At 27.7% G+C, this 17,424-nt stretch overlaps 1 protein-coding gene across 1 annotated transcript in view; it reads left to right on the forward strand.

The window, feature by feature from the left end:
- The first annotated feature begins 906 nt into the window (after positions 1–906).
- Positions 907–17,424, forward strand: part of LOC132944469 (lachesin-like) — a 130,565-nt gene continuing 114,047 nt past the window's right edge. The window contains exon 1 of the mRNA XM_061013831.1: positions 907–1,044. Coding sequence (XP_060869814.1) covers positions 972–1,044 — 73 coding nt within the window. The 5' untranslated portion in view covers positions 907–971. The remainder of the gene's footprint in view (positions 1,045–17,424) is intronic.

The raw sequence follows: 17,424 nt of genomic DNA on the forward strand, positions 1-17,424 counted from the left end.
CGTGTCATTCGCATATAATAACTACAGGCAATACCAGACTTTATTTAACTTGTATAGTTGTATGTGACAACTAACGATGAATACTTTTGAAGAAATAAGATCGATCGTTTTTTATTTAAAAATTAATATCTAAAATTAAAAATACATTATATGTATAACAATTTACACAATTTACAATATATGCTTAACAATTTTCTGTAAAAGGAATATTCTCATCTGAAAAACAGAAGTTTGTATAGTCACAGACACTACTTAAGTACCTAATTGAGAATATGGTATTTGGTATCTACCAACCTATAAATAACAATTCCTAAAATCGGATTTCGAAGGAATCCTTAGGTAATTAAAGAAATTATAGGGGTAATCATGCATGGTAAACCATTATTATATACAACTTATTGATAAAAACAAATTTTATTTAAAAGTGGAAAGTTATTTATACAGGTCGTAATTTGAAAAGGGGGATGCAAAAGTTTAAAAAAAAAAATGTGCGTATACCCAAATTTTAAAAGTCTTATTGATTATTACGACATTGTAATAATTAGGAGGGGCACTCATAGATATTTTTTTAAAAGAAAAAAAACTCCTCCCCTAGTATACCATAAATTCAACCGATGAATTGCATAATACATGACATAATATTCTTCTTCTTCGTCGTCGATATAACAATAATAATAAAAATAAAGAAATGTCGACTTGGGAAATCGCACGCGGCGTCTCGCTCGTATAAATATTACCTACCTACGCCGAACGGGACCGTCATCCGGACGGACGGACGTCTCTCGCACGCCGACCGCGGTGGGCGTGTCCCGACACGTTTTCGGTCCGCAGACGTTCGACTGCGGCGCGCCGGCCGAAACCCGTGTCCGCGCGCGTGCGCACAGCGACCGTCTGTCTTACCTGTAAACGCCACAGCCGCCGCCGCCGCCGGTGTCAGCACGCGGTTGACGACAGTGTCGCGCGCGCCGACCATGCCGTACCACCGAATCGCGTGCATCGCGTTCGTAGCCGCCGCCGTCGCGATCGTCTCGCAAATGTCATCAGGTACGTCCGCTGCACCAAAGTCGTTGGGCACCTCCCCCCCAAACTTTATAAATGAAACATTTTTTTTTCAAGCTATTACATAGGTATGCGTTTAACGGTCCACGTATCAGCGGGCGGGCGGGCGGTGTGGGGATTTTTGGAATTTATCTTTTGAGTTTTCCGTTGGACGCGTACCTATTATTATAGTTTTGTGTATATTTATATTATTATTATATTACGTATTATAGATACTCGTCGAGCGCTAAGCCAACAATTATTATTTTTTCATCGGGTATAAAATTATAATAATAATTAATAATATGATGAATACAACTGGAGTAAGTTTATTATGATAGTGTTATATTATGAGATCGTACGGAAAAAACACGTTTGTGAAAACGAACTATTCGAGGAGTAAAAATAAAATAACAATAATAAACAAATACAATATTTTGTTATTATATAGTAATATATTTATATATACGCGCACGACAATTGACAATTTCGTCATCGCGTTGTATACGCCGTTTTGTACGTTTCGTTTGTCGTATACCATACTTATATTATTAATTATACCAACTTACCTATATAATAGTAATATGTGGTCCTCATGTAATATAAACCAATCTGGCAAACGTTTTATAATAAATATACCATTAAAATACTAATGTAATATACTCGCGTATATCGTATATTATTATAAAAAAACTGAACCCGTCAGCTGCGTTTTGTTTTTTCAGTAAATGACATCGTATATTCTGTCGAAAACAACAGCAAATCTTTCTGAAAAAAACAAAATAAAAAATAAAAAAAATTAAAGAAGTGTATTTATGTATTTAATTGAAAATGTCTTTGCCGGTAGAAAAGTTCTTACATAGAAAATAGTATATACGGCGATATATGTTTAAACTTCTCCTCCCAAACTATTACTCTGTTTTGGAGAACTAACATTTTTCATTGTTCAGAGAAAACGGTTCAGTGTCAAGAAAGTAAACCGACAAGTGACTTATTAAAGTACATAAATTTTAGTTATTATGTTTTGCCATAATAATTAACGTTAGTTTCATAAATCTTATTTTAAAAGTTGGACAATCTTAGAATATATTATATTATTAAAGTAAGGCTTAATCACTATCATTTTAAAATCTTTGGAAGCATCCACACAAACAATATGATATACAATTTAGAATTAAATATTATAATCATTCATCTAATTATTATTACTATTTTATAATAGTATTCAACTGTATGACCGTTATACTTTTAAGTCTAAAACATTAATTAAATTTAGTTATAAGAATAATATACAACATTATACATATACAAATTAATTAAGTAGGCATATAATCTAAATCACATTATTAAGCATATTTTTCTACAATATGTTTTGAAAGGCTTTTTATTTTGTCATGGTAATATAATTTTTAAATATAAATCTTCTTTATGTAGAATATTATAATAAGTTAAAACAAATTTCATCTCAAGGATAATAAGTTTGATTTTCTTATGGGTACTTGCTTAAAATACGTACAGTTGATTCATAGTTAAAATCAAACAATGTTTGTTTTTTTTTAAATTTAAGCCTAATTCCAGGATTTATTTTTCGATTCTTTATATGATTTAAAACGATTAACTAATTATTCGACCATTAGATATCGTAAGATTAGTCACATGATATTGTAGCTTAAGGCGCTCGGTGCCGATGCAGTTTTATCCTCAAAAATACACTCTGCGGGAATAATGATACTGCCTTGTAGAATTAACCAAATTTCAAAATTTTTATTTTTATTGCTAGATAGAAATATTCTACAGCCCTCATCAATCTCTGTTTTCAATATTTTATTCTCAAACTTTATAATATGTCTAAAAAAAAATACAAGATAAAAAGCATTTTTTTACAAATTTTTAATACAATTATTTGAAATTAAATACAAAATCAGATATCGATGCGGGCTGTAGGAAGTCTTCTTCTCTCAGATAAAAAAATAGTCATTAAATTCCGACAATTCTACAAAGCTTGAGAGTTATTCCCGTAAAGTCATTTTTTTCGATATAATACCCCCTATCAACCCCCTAAATAGGTATTGGTTAGTAGATTAGTGGAAAAGTCTTATAATTGAGGTGGCAACTAAAATATAAAATTTAATTTTCAAATTTTATAGAATTGTGGAAAATTTGAAAACCAGGCACCGGGACCCTTAAGTAATATATAAATATAAATAAAAATATATTTGGTTAATATAAATCTTTTTTAAATGACTTATTTTTTAAACACTATATTTTACGAGTAAATATATGAAATTGTTTGCGCTTATTTAAATGTATGTACTACAGACTGAAATATAACTGTAATATTTTGGATTTCTTGAAAAAAAATTCAAAGATTCTTTTAATTTAATAATAACAGTACATAGGTACCAGTTAAAAATAAATATCGTATTTTTTTTATTAATGAAACATAAAAATACTTTGTACATTTTTAGTAGGTAACACATTATATTTTTTCATATACCTAGCTTTATAACTTATTTATAATCTTTTAAAAATTCATTTAATCATTGTAGATTTAGATCATTTTTTAGATTTTAATTTATGAAGTTTCGAGATCAAAATAATGATGACAATCTAACGTTAACTAAATCTATGATTCATTCATTGTTTTTTTAATATTATTGTGTCATATAATATAATTATGTCACGGCAACTTTTTAATTTGAAAAATTGTGCAATAAAATTGAGCATATTTATGTAGGATATTTAAAAATTTAATGGTATGATACTCAACAGTTAAAATTAAACTATAATTATTAAAGTATAGTAGTATAATATTAAAAGAATATAACATCAAAAGATTCAACTGAAATATGTAAATTGTCAATATAAATTAAAACTATTTTAAAATAGAATGGCAATTAGGTATAATTAAATACATTATAACTTATAACAGTTTTTTTAAAAATTTTTTTCTGAAATAAGTGTAATCTATTCGTGTAAACCAAAAATATGCTGAAATAGTATTTACTCGAATACACTATAGTATAGGTAACTTAATATATTATATTATATAACTGTATTATATAGGCTGGTGGTAACTTTTTAGTTTTTGTTAACTAAAAATTTCATAAAACGTCGTAAATGCACAACATATTTATTACTAATTGTTTGAAATAAATCAGTTTTATGCGATTGATGTTAAGAGTATTGTGTATAACGGTCACCATTAAGTGTTGGTTAAATACAAATGCGTATATTTAAATGTGCATAATTTCATTATTATAAATGTGTACGATTAAAATCTGGGTGATTGTAAAAATTAAATGTAATAAATTATTTTTAATAAACAGTTTTTTACACATAAAAATAATAATACAATTACATTACTCTACCATACACAGAATTCCTAGTGTAGAATTAATTAGGTATTCAAACATATTATTAACGCTTGAGGTGTTGAGGATAACTTAAGTTTAAATACCAACAGATTTCAGTAGGTACAACTTTTTTCCTTTAGCTGGCCAAAATAGCCTTTGTGTAGTATTGTATTTATGGAGATATAATATAGTAGAGAATAAAATATTATATTAGTTATCGTTATATTAATATTAAAGTGTACTAAATGCATGTAGGTACGTTTTTTAGTTAAAAAATAAATAGGTATGAATTCAGTTATTCGTATTGTGAATAAAAATCAATCAGTATTAGAGTTTTTTCTGCGAGTAAGTACCAATTTAATTAATTCAAAAATATTTATTGAGTTATTCAAAAACCAATTGTCTGGGTTTTTGTTATATTTGATTATTAACATAATTATAATAATAATAATAATATTTCAAACAAGTAAAACGTTCATTACAGTATATATTGTATAATTTAAGCAAGCAAATTATGTATTTTTTTTATTCTGCGCTATTTGGATACCAGACCAATTGTACCAATCAAGCTCTCAACGACGAGATTAAAGCATGAAAAAAGTGTTATTTTTATTAAATGCTCGATACAAATGTTTGTGTGTGTATTATACGCCTGTTGACGGTGTGTCAGTGTGTATGTATGGCGTATGCATTAAGTATCTCATGCACGTATAGGTTAATATATGGTGACAGAAGCGCATAAAAATGGCAATTTCAGAGTGCGGTCGTAGACGCAGGCAATAACCGGCCTATTATAGGTAGTGTAGCTCAAGTCGTTAAAATATTAGCATTTTATCTTCCGCACACGCATAATTGTTTTTGACCTACGACTGTAACAATTGGTAAAAAACAAAACCATTTTCAACGTGTCTCTCACGCCGCCCTCGCGCTTATGCGCCGACGATGCGACGGCGGGGATACGATCGAAAAAGAACCAACCCGTAAAAAAAAAAACCGAACGCCAACGAAAAAACATTAAAAGTTCACTTTAACGGTCGACACTTACTGCAGCGGTATTATATGGGCCATTTTGTAACCAGGCGAGCTCGACCAAACTGACAAGCATTGACTAGAAAAAAATAATATAAAAAATGATACGACTATAATGAGAGGTTTTCAGTTTTGATATTTTGGCTGTGTGATTTACTGACCATACAAGATTATTGTCTTTTATTATGAAATTGTTATATTATATCTCGCAGTTAAAATATTATTATTTTTTTTTTCAATTAATCGAGAAACCGTCTTATAAATGTTATGTATATACACGAGGTTATAGTAATTGTACAAGAAATATTATTTTAGTACATTTTAATACACGACAAATTGTAAATTCCTAATAATGATGACAAGATAATAAAATGATAAAAGGTGTTATTATTATCGGATGGAAATAGTGGACAGTGAAAGATTATTTAATTACGTAGTTAAGAGGTTAGAGGACGTCACACCCGCATGTGTTGTCTCCACATTACAAGTGGGTAACATAGCAGCATAGTTTGGCTCCGTTAATTTTAAATTTGAGTGATTCGTCCTATTATGAAAATTGATGGTAAGAACATTATTATATGTGTTCGTATGTTGTTTTTTTTGCGATAGTTCAATTTTTTACCAAGTTATGCGTTAATAATATAGTGTAAATTAAAAATGCTCATAACTCACTTAAAAACTGAATAATCGTAAAAAACCAACATACGAACACAGCTGATAGTGTTCCTACCATCAAGTTTCATATAATAGATCTAATTTTTAAACTAACGGAGCTAAGCGTGATCTGCTGTAAATTTGCTATGTAACGCAGTTGTAAGACGGAGACAACACACGCGGGTGTGGGGCGTCCTCTTACTAAGAGTAGGCTAATGATGGACATAACGACTTCACCTAACCTAGTTTTTCGAGAACTTCAGAGTTTGTATTTTCAGGTTGAACTGCGATGGGTGATGCATTGTAATGTTGTGATATCGGCGTATGATTGTTTATATTTTTGATTAGTGCTCGGAGCGGAGAGTCATTTTGTGGCATTACTGCGAACGTACGGGTTGAACGAATGTTGTATTTGATCGCTTCATGTCTTATGCTAGTTGAGATGAGGTTTTTGTAAAAAAAAAGGCATCCATTACACGAGGCTGCATACAGCCCCACAAATATACAGCGCACTTGGCGGGATCCGATGGCTGTTTTGTGCAATCGCTTGAGAAATGACCCTCCTCGCGCATTTAACCCAACGCGGGAAACAACGACAGTAATTCTTGGTGAGATAGTAATAAGCCTGGCAATCAATGCACTTTGAAGGAAAGCGTTTTTACTTCGGCAGTTCAATTTTTATTTTCATGTGGAGCAGTAGATTTAAATTAAGAATGTCATCGTCATTTAAATAATATTTTGAACATTAAAAAAAATATTTACAATAATATTATGTATCTATATGATATTGAAAGTTGGCTGTAATTATTATTATCAACCTCTAAGAGCCAATTAGTGTATACGTTTTTATCCCCTATAATTAGTTTATTTTGCACTTTTCAGTTACCTATACATTATTATAATATAAAAATTAAATTACACAGGTGTTATAATAATATCAGTATAGCACGAATCGTTTATAATGTAGGTATCTAAACTTGTATTTTAAATTATCCGCAGTGGCGCAACTAGGGCTGAAATGTTGGGGGGGGGGGGGCTGTAGCCCCCACCTGAAATTACATGAAAAGTAACCCGTATACACCCCCATTATGTTCGCTTAAAAATATAAGAAATCATACAAACAAAATCAATTATTTATTTACTCAAGTATTTAATTATACCTTATTTTTTAATATTTATATTATAATTTTCAAACATTAACAATAATATTTTTTGCTTAATACCTTTATATTATAATATATTATAATATATCCCCGAAAAAAAATATTACGTTTTCTAATAATATTTTAACGATATGTAAATAATAATAATTATTAATAGAAGTAGATTTTACAAGTTTTATTTAATATTGATAGATACAACATTTAAAAGATTATAAAATAAAAATATTTCGAATGATCGATACATCAAATAAAATAAATTATTATTAAACAAATAGTTAATGAATATAGGTACCTAATCAGTAATATTTTAAAAGAACTATTAACATAATATGTTGTTTCACATCGTGATATAAAACAAAACAATATTATTGTTCATTTTTTAATATTATTTATTATATAGTAATTTTTTTGATGAAAAGTATACCTATATTATATAAGTATAATAATATATTTGTAATTAAATATTAATAATGTAATAATTACACTAATTACTTTTTAAAAATGCCATGTGGTTGTCAGTAATATTGTAGTCTGGGGGTTATTTTTCCTAGGGTCGGAAATTTTTTCAGGGGATTTTTATTCCGCCATTACCTATCTCTATGTTATAGTTCAGTGCATAGGTATTCTGTAAAATTATGTGTAATAATCTTACCAAATATAAAATAATTTATATCATACCGACATAAATTGTTTCCATAAAACGAATACAAGCATACAGCTTATGATATTTACCATATATATCATAGGCAACATAAATAAAAATAGTTTAAATTAAAATTAAAAAAATTAAATAATTACATTTTTTCCAAAAAAAAAATAAGAAATAGGTACGGTTTAATTTTTAAAGATTTGTTTATATTTTATGAAAGAATTAAATAATTTATTTTGAGGGGGCTATTACAAGTTTTGGGGGGAGCTAAACCCAGCTAAACCATCTACATATCAATTTTAATATGCCCTGAAATTTTTATCGAAATCGGTTTGGTGGATCTTGAGTTATAGAATTTATTCAAAATGTACACGTCTTATTTTTTTATATAATATAGATTATAGATGTACCGTTCCTACTTTATGCATACGGTTTTTCGCAAACTACCTATCTACGAAATATTTCTATAGTATAAATATTTATTCACTTTGTTGGATCGTAATATAGTATGACAGACTACAATTAAAATAGAGTTATGTACGTGTGGAGGAGGATGACATAAAAAAAACATTATTTTTGTATTTTTTTTTATTCAAGGTTTAACACTTATGTTTTATAAGTAGGTATTGGTTAAAATAAAAGCTTTTTGGATATTAGCTCAAGAAGTTAGTTTTCATAAAAGAATATACGTTTTACTTATAATTTTTTTTTTCTATAGTATATAAGACTTAAAACAGCTTTTAAATATTTTAATTCCGGGTATTTAGTAAATAAGTATTATGGAGTAACCGTGTTTCAAATACTCGTAATTCTACTACTGCTCGGTTGGAATGGCCGTTAAGTAAAACATTCTAACCGTGTACTATTACGTGCTGCCAGCACGGCTGGTATGTTGACAAACATCTTGAAACTTTTGTCAAGAGGGTTAAAAGGGCGGTCATTTATATTTACCTTTTACACTACTATTTGACTGTACAATTACATCGTCGGACATCTAAGGCCTTGATTACGCTATTTATAAAACACATTCAATTGTTTTAACAATATTTTACAAATATATTTTTAAATTGGCATTAACGTGTGTGGTAAATATCGAATATCAGACATTGTAATAATTAATCAAAGTGACTTTTATGTTATTATACTATTTATATTACAATAATTATTTACGATATTTTTGAATTATCAACTTGGATAATTATGATAACATTTACCATTTAATGATAAAAATAAAAGTAACAACAATAGTAATTATGATAATCATGATTTTATATATTATATTATAACTTACCTGTCAAGTAAAATGTAGTAAAAAGCATATGCACATTACGTACCTTTTTCAAAGTAGAAAAATTCTACAATAGTATAAAAAAATGTTTTAATATTCATACAACTGTAGTCTGGTGCACTTATGACATACAATTTTGGACACCTATTTTTTATTTTTATTTTTAATTATGTTAATGGTTTTAGGAATAAAAGTACTTCTACGAGCTGCTTGGTCTTAATTTTTTGTATTATTGCAAAGAAAGGATTTGGATTTTAGTTAAAAGACAAAGCTATCCTACAAATATTTTATTAAATTTAATTTTTAAAAAAGGAATATTTTAAATTCTAGCTTTGGACGATTTGCTTTAATTAATAAGGAAACAACATACCTAATTAAAAAGTGTTAGCATTTAAGAATGCAGATTGTCTATTTAATAATATATTATGTAAATGAGTGTCATAAAATAGTTTGTAAATAAATCAATTTAAAAAACAATATAACATTCAATTTTATTTAAATGCTAATTAAAATAAATATAATATGATACATTACCGACTAATATATTATAAGTTCAGATTTTTAATTAAAAATGTATTTTTAATTAAGGTGATTCAAAGAAAGCTGGATGAGTAATTGAGTTAAGATGACTAAATTAAATTTTAAGATCCTTTGATGAATATGGTTATAATTTTCATAACTTCCAAATGAATAAAAATACGAGAAATACTGCAAAAAAGCCAGTCTGTAAGACAAAAAAAGTTTTTAAAATACTTATAAAACTTCAAAGGATAAATATATTTTTTTACATGGGTCAATATTAATCATCGATATAATAAAGGAGTCTTTTAAATTTTTTAAACGGAAAAAAAAAATTGTTAAAGATAGTTTCTTCATCAATATAGGCACTTAATTACTTTTGCTGTAAATTAAACGCCTAATTAAAACCCGTCGACATAAAACCGGTGTCAAATTAAAAAAGAACAATTATTTTTAAATTTGTTTTAATTTATTATAATATACATACATAATAAATATTTCATAATATTATTTTTAGTACTAAAAAGCTAATAAGAATTCCAAATACCTAATTAAAAGTAAAAAAAAACTGAATTGTAATAGAGCAAAATATAGATGATACCTATTTATGTAATAATTATGTAACTGAACGATTTATTAATATATTTTTACTAGCTTCTAACCAAATTTAATGGTACCTAATTCAGTTATATATTATATAGTAACTATTTTCTTAATTATAAACTATAACAATGTCATTAAACAAAATAAAACATGGTTTAAAATATCCTTTTCAATATAATTATTTGATTAATCTGTTTCTGTCAAATTATATTTGATTGTTTAACTATTAGCATTGAACAACTAAACACCCACGTGTTTTTTAGTTTTAGGATAAAATATTAAACTGGTAAATTAATTTTTTAACACACTATTTGCATAATATTTTTGTGAAGTTTATTTATGCAAAATACACAGTTTATTAAGAAATCTTAACTATGTTTGATATTTTGATTATTCTTATCTTATAAAACTAAATAATATACATTTTACCGGTTTCAGTTTAAAACCATTTTATTTTTGTAAACACATACATATCAAATTGTATTTTTATAGTGTTTTTAAAAAGATAATCGATACATTTTCTAATTAAGCAGCGACGCGTTGGTGTTACAAACAATTTACTGCTTTTGCATTTAGCTATACAAGGGAAACCATGGAAAAGTCTAATGTGTAAAACATACACCTTAAGTCAAATCATATTATGTGATTCCAGTTATTTTAGACAGATTTTAAACCAAATTGTTATTTCCTGCACACGGTTTAATTAAATTTGATATTTGTAGAAAGAAAATAATCGAACAATTTTTATTATTTAGGTAAATTGATTAAAAACTGTCAAGTAGGAAACCGCTCTGCTGTATAGTTGTAGGTTTTTAATGTCGTACTCATCGAGTATAGGTCACTGCAATGGATGTATAATTCAATGATAGATCATTGTCTACGATGAAAAACGTTTCTATGCGCAGACGATAATAATAATAATTTATTGGTAACCATGGTTACCAAACGTTTACATTAAAAATAATATTAAAATTTAAACAAATTATAATTACAGACTGTTTTAAAAAGCAATAGAATTTTTTTTTAATTTTGATCTCTCAGAGCTCAAACTAGACCAGAAAAAACTTCCAAAGTGAAAACGAATTCTATAAAAAGTGCCTTCAGACGTACACAAAAAAAAACGCATTGTATGATCAATGCATTCATTGCTTCTCTCAGAATAATAAAATACCTAATAATATAATATATTATTGTATTTTCTTTTTTTAAATATATACCATTTCCGGTTTTTTTTTTATAGCAGCTACATATTAATAACAATGCATTCACCAATCATGTACAAATAATTATTCATTACAGTAAATAGGTATTATATTTAAACCACAATGTGTATTGTATCTTATTTAAGAAGAATCCAACCTAACCCAGACATAGAATATTTGTCTTTTATGCAAATGGATACATATAATCATTTAACATTGTATAATGTACAAATTGTACAATATTCATTTAGGTAGTATATTATTCTTCTGTAATGCTCATCCATTATCATTCAAAACTAATTGATAGATAATACCTACTTTATAATATAACTTAAACGCATATGAGTATTTATTATTTTTTGTTCGCTGTTGATCTTGAGTTATGATACAAAAGAAAATTGAACAAACTAATTATGAAACGTGTCTAACCTATAAAATGTAAATACGTAATAGGTTAGGTGTACCTAAGTACCTAACTAATATTAACAATGTTTTAGTAAGTAGCAACAGTGCAACACATTTACATTTTATTTTGCAAGGATAAACTACATCGAGTTTTATAAGTTATAACAACCATGGATAGTAACATTTTTTTTATTTTTAAATTATATTAACTGTACTATCTGTGCTAGATTACCTCAAAAAACAAATATGATATTTATCTAATATATACAACAATACTAACGAATAATATGAGGAGCGAAGCTATCCAGTGATACTACCCAGAGTGTTTTTATATATTATTTTAGTTTGAAATTATTTTGACATAGTATGTTCAAATACACTTATTTAAACATTTAATTGGTCAACCTATAAAATAATAAACATAAATAAAATAAATAATAAACAGATAAAGTCATAAGATAGTCAAAGTTTTTGTCACATCATATACATAAAACTCGTATATTATATAGGTCTTGGGAAAAAAAAAACACCAAATTTTAACATTTTATTCATTCGTGTGTATTGTTATTTGTCCAGATAAGTTCTATTCCTACATAGATAACGAAACGAAAACTATACATTACTTGTGACTTTTAGACCGAACAAGATTGCTAGTGGATCGAACCCTTAACAAGGCCGCAATAAAAATAAATCCATATAGGTAGATAGGCGAATAGAAGAATAAAACAAAAAAAAAACATTCAGAAAAATAAAGACACAGTTTATAACGATAAGGACAAGTCTCCTGGGATGCGTAAAACTATAGTATCGCAGCTTATATAAAAAATTTCAGCAATATCAATCCGGTGAAAATTCACTACTCACCAAATTAAATCGTCTTGTTATTTAATAAATGGTTATGCAAATCAAGTCAAATTTTAAAATTTTTTTTTTTAAACTTATTTAACAAAGTGTAAATAATAATAATACATAGGTAGGTAATATAATAATATCAAATCTAAATCTAAACTCATTTAACAACATAAATATTATTCAAATTTTCTTATAGGTAGGTATAATGCTGTTTTCATTATAGTACACACCTACATAACTATTATTACTATTACCTATATTATAAGTTATTTTGGGTTAATGTGTCGGGCATGTGCTTAATCATCTTAATATTTGCTTGTACATTTTGCGGTTTTGAAAAATATATATTTATTTGATAGTAATTCATTTTTCTAGATGCGACGTAATCAATCTTCTCTTAATTTTATTTTGTTTGACGGTTTCCAACTATGACAAAATTAATCTCCGTCTACAATTCCATACTCTCGTACCTAATCCTCAAATATGTTTATTTTTATTTTTGATCTGTAACTTAACTAGTGTTACGAAAATTTGTATATTAAAAAATGTATGTTTCGAATTGACTGAGAATTATAATTATAATTCTTAAACACGTTAATTATTGTTATTATTATTATTACTAGGTATGGATTTTTTTTGGATAGTTTATATTATCTTTCATGTAACTACCCTATAGACATGGTCACCAGACATACTTATTTTATAAGGACAGTACTTTTTTTTGAAGACATGTCCTATTGTCCTAAATAAATTGCTGAAATACACCAAAAAGTACTTATTTTAAATGATGTAACAATCCAAATAGAATTTTTTTTTTTTTTTTTTTTTTTTTTTTTTTTTTTTTTTTTAAATAAGCCAATTATTAAATTCATAACATTTTTGACACCTTTGATTTGTATAGGAAAAATAAAATGCATCCTTATCAATGTTTTACAAAAACGTGTGATCGTCAGAGTGGAGGCACTGTTATAACAACGCTGCGGCATGATATTATTTATTATCTATGGCGGCAAGGCTTTCTTGTTATCTTGATTTACGGTAATGCTTATTGCTTATAATGATTACAATTAATCAAATAAAATATTAAAATGAAGTAAAATTATTTTTCGAAATGGCTGTGTATGGTAGGAAGTGTAATTTTAATAGTGATCTACAAACATAATAAGTCAACTTCAAATTCAACTAGCATTGTTTATTGTGAAATATGTAAATGTGAAATCAATAGATCGAATAGCGATCGCAGTAATATTAATACATGGGGGACGAGGTGGCCGAGTGGTCTAACGCGACGGATTCGGCACAGCCGGTCCGAGTTCGATCCTCGACCACTGGGCGGCATTTTTCTCCGTGCAAGTCACGGTGTCCGGAGAACAAGTGCCGCCATCCCCCCACCCCGGGGCACGGCAGAAACCTACGGGTGCCCCATTAGAAATTCTGCCAAACACAACACACACGTGTACCAACCTACCCAATATAAAACCTACCAAACCTACCCAATATAAAACCTACAGTGCCCTCCCCACACCCAATGGCCTATGTTGCCGCGGGTTACCCAATAAAAAAAAAAAAAAAAAAAAAATATTAATACACATTTAACAAAAAAAAAAAATATATTGGCTCTAAAGGCTGCTTCATCGATTGGAAAGGTAATTAACGACTTTAAATATAATACTTATTAGTTATTCTTCAGACAATTTACTTATTACAAAAAATAAATATGTAATAATATGTAAAAAATACTTAAGTTTTTGAATTTTTTTTTATGACGAAATGTGTTATGGAGTGTTTAATAAGTTGTTATGTACTAATAATACTGTATAATAAGTTTAAATGAACTTAAAGAAATGCATAGATCTCAAAATTGTTTTGTTATGAAAGTCACACGGTTTAAGTCAAATAATAAATAGGAAATTTTTTTAATTAATAGTAAGATTACAAATTTATGTTATGCTATGTCAGTTATGTTTCAAAATGAATAAAGGTAGTTTAATTTGTATTGTATTTTATAATCTATATAATATAATATAATAATAATATGTTATATTGTAAAACCTTTGGGCTTTGTACTTTTTTTTTTTTTAAATATCTGGTCACTATACCTAAATATATTTTATATTAGGCGAGTTGTACGACACAGACGACTATCACATGTTAACTATCATTATAGTTATAAGTATATTATATAAAAAAAAACTGACGACTATTAAGAATGACAATGGTTTTTCCAAGTAGGTGCATAGTTAGCGAAGTGTGTTTCATTACCTAATGTACGGCGTTGGAAGTGACTCTGTCAGAAATTTTCTGGTTTTAAACCATAATAAGTTTAAACAGTTTTTTTTTTAAGACCTGTTGTCTCAATTATTTACTGTACGATTTTCTAACACACGAATTCGTTGTGCAAACCATTGAGTGTCTTGATCTTTTATTTTTCTTTCTAAGAACGATTAATAACTTATACATTTAAAACTATTTTATGTGTGCTTTCTTTTGGAATCTAAAATAATAAATAACGGCGTTAATAATCGAACTTGTAGGTTTCTCGAACGTTTTCCTAGTTGGTCTCGGAAAATCGAAAATACCCAGAAACGCAGTAACCGGCCAGCTGCTAGTCGCAGGTCATACACTTTGATTTCACTAGTTTGCTGGAATACCATTGTAGTGGAAACGTTCGTTATCACTTTTTATTATCAGGTTGTAAATAGCTAGCGCGAAATGGTCTAGAGGTTACTAATGCAGTCGTTTTATTTACTTTTCCATTTCTTGGACCGCCTTCAATTTACCATTTCATACTCTCTTATTTTTCACGTCTGCGAAATTAATACGTTTTTTTCCTTATCTTTGTCGTTACAAAAATCGACGGGGCGTATGTGCGACAATGAAATGGTCTTAATCCAATATAAGGAGAGAACGATTGGGGGGGGGGGAGGGGGGGGGGGGAGACTGGGAGAGACAATAAGGGGAACAGGCGCAGAGGTATTATCGGGTATACCTATCGGAAAACTGAGCTCGTTATTTAATACGATTGAAAACGGTCCGGGAAAGGCAGCAGGCGAGAATAGACTGCCTAAAAGATAATCGAAAAACGAATGGTCAACATTCGTTAAGCGACCCGGGGGATTTCGTAATTCGGTGTGATGTTATATGGTTGTCATATTTTACCGATGTTTGTTTCCTATCACTCGATTATCGATTATAATGTTTTTTGCATCATATAAAATGCGATCGTTTGAATATTACGATAGTCGAAAACCAATTCAATTTTTTCATCAGTTATTCCATCTAGTTCATGGTAGGTAAAAAGATTATATTATAAGTTTGGAAACGTTTAAGTTTGAAGTAAGTACATACTCTATTCATCTATACGAAAATGGCTAAATAACTTAAAGCTTTTATAATACAATATGTTTTGTGGTAAGTACGACATATATTGTATTATAAATTTTAATAGTATACATAACAACTTAGAGGAAATATAACTCACTCAAATAAGTATTTATATTTTTTTTATGTAAATGTTAAATAAGTTTCAAAATGAACATAACTTTTATAGCACCAGACTAATTTTTAGAGTAACACGTTTTTAATATAGACAAAATTATTAATCAAAATTTATATGACATCATGTAAAATAGAATTTGTTTAAATGTTAAAAGATAAAAAAATACTTTAACTTTAATAGTATGCAGGAAGAAATTTAAAACTAAAAACATAGCAATAAATCAACTTAAAAATAAAATATTATTGTAAGGAATATCAGTATTACACAACGGTACACTACATCATAGTTATTATTGTTAATTAAAGAATACGTCAAAAGAAAATGTATTCAAAATGTAAAAATAAAAACATATCTTTTACCGTCCAATATATTTTTTTGTTTGGACATAAGCTACTAATAATTCATATTGACGCAGTGTTTAACACAGTCCAGTATTTATGACGATAAAATAAATGTGTTCACTTAATACTTATCATAATAAACTTTGAATAATCTCTAAAAACTGGTGCTTACCTAAATCATTAATCCATAAAATATATTAAAATTAAACAAATTTTAAATGTAAACTAAATGCTACTAAAGAACAAAATATTTAGGTTGTACAATAGTTTACATGTATTATAAAATTTTATTAACAATGAAATACTACTAACGATATACATTTTATTTTATTTAATTTTTATGTTGGTACCTAGGTATTGTTTTTTAGCTACAATGAACTCATTTTAATGATGAAACTATTGACTTTATATTACTTTTAATTACGTGAGCTGTAAAACTTAGTTACATTTGTTAACATGTATGAATATAACTAGTTAAATAATTAAAAATAAGAACTTTTTAAACTTGACCACTGATCTGAAATAATAATATAACTTTTAACAAAAAAAAAAGAAGATATAATTAATATGTTTTATGAAAAAATCTTCCCCTCTTTTTATGACGTACTCATCTAGTTAGTAGGAGGTACCTATTACAATTTGTTTGTTCATAATTTCTTGAGCCAACAATGAAGGTCAATCATAGTCATTCGCAGATTTTCGTTATATTCGTAATTCTTTGCATTTCTAAAGTTTTCAAAACATTGGTAAATCTCTAATAGTATGAAGATAATTATTGTCAAAATTTACTATGATAGTTGATTCTATTGGATGTTTTATACTATCG

The sequence above is a fragment of the Metopolophium dirhodum genome, chromosome 5 (assembly GCF_019925205.1).
Source record: "Metopolophium dirhodum isolate CAU chromosome 5, ASM1992520v1, whole genome shotgun sequence".
In the NCBI taxonomy this organism is placed as follows: Eukaryota; Metazoa; Arthropoda; class Insecta; order Hemiptera; family Aphididae; genus Metopolophium; species Metopolophium dirhodum.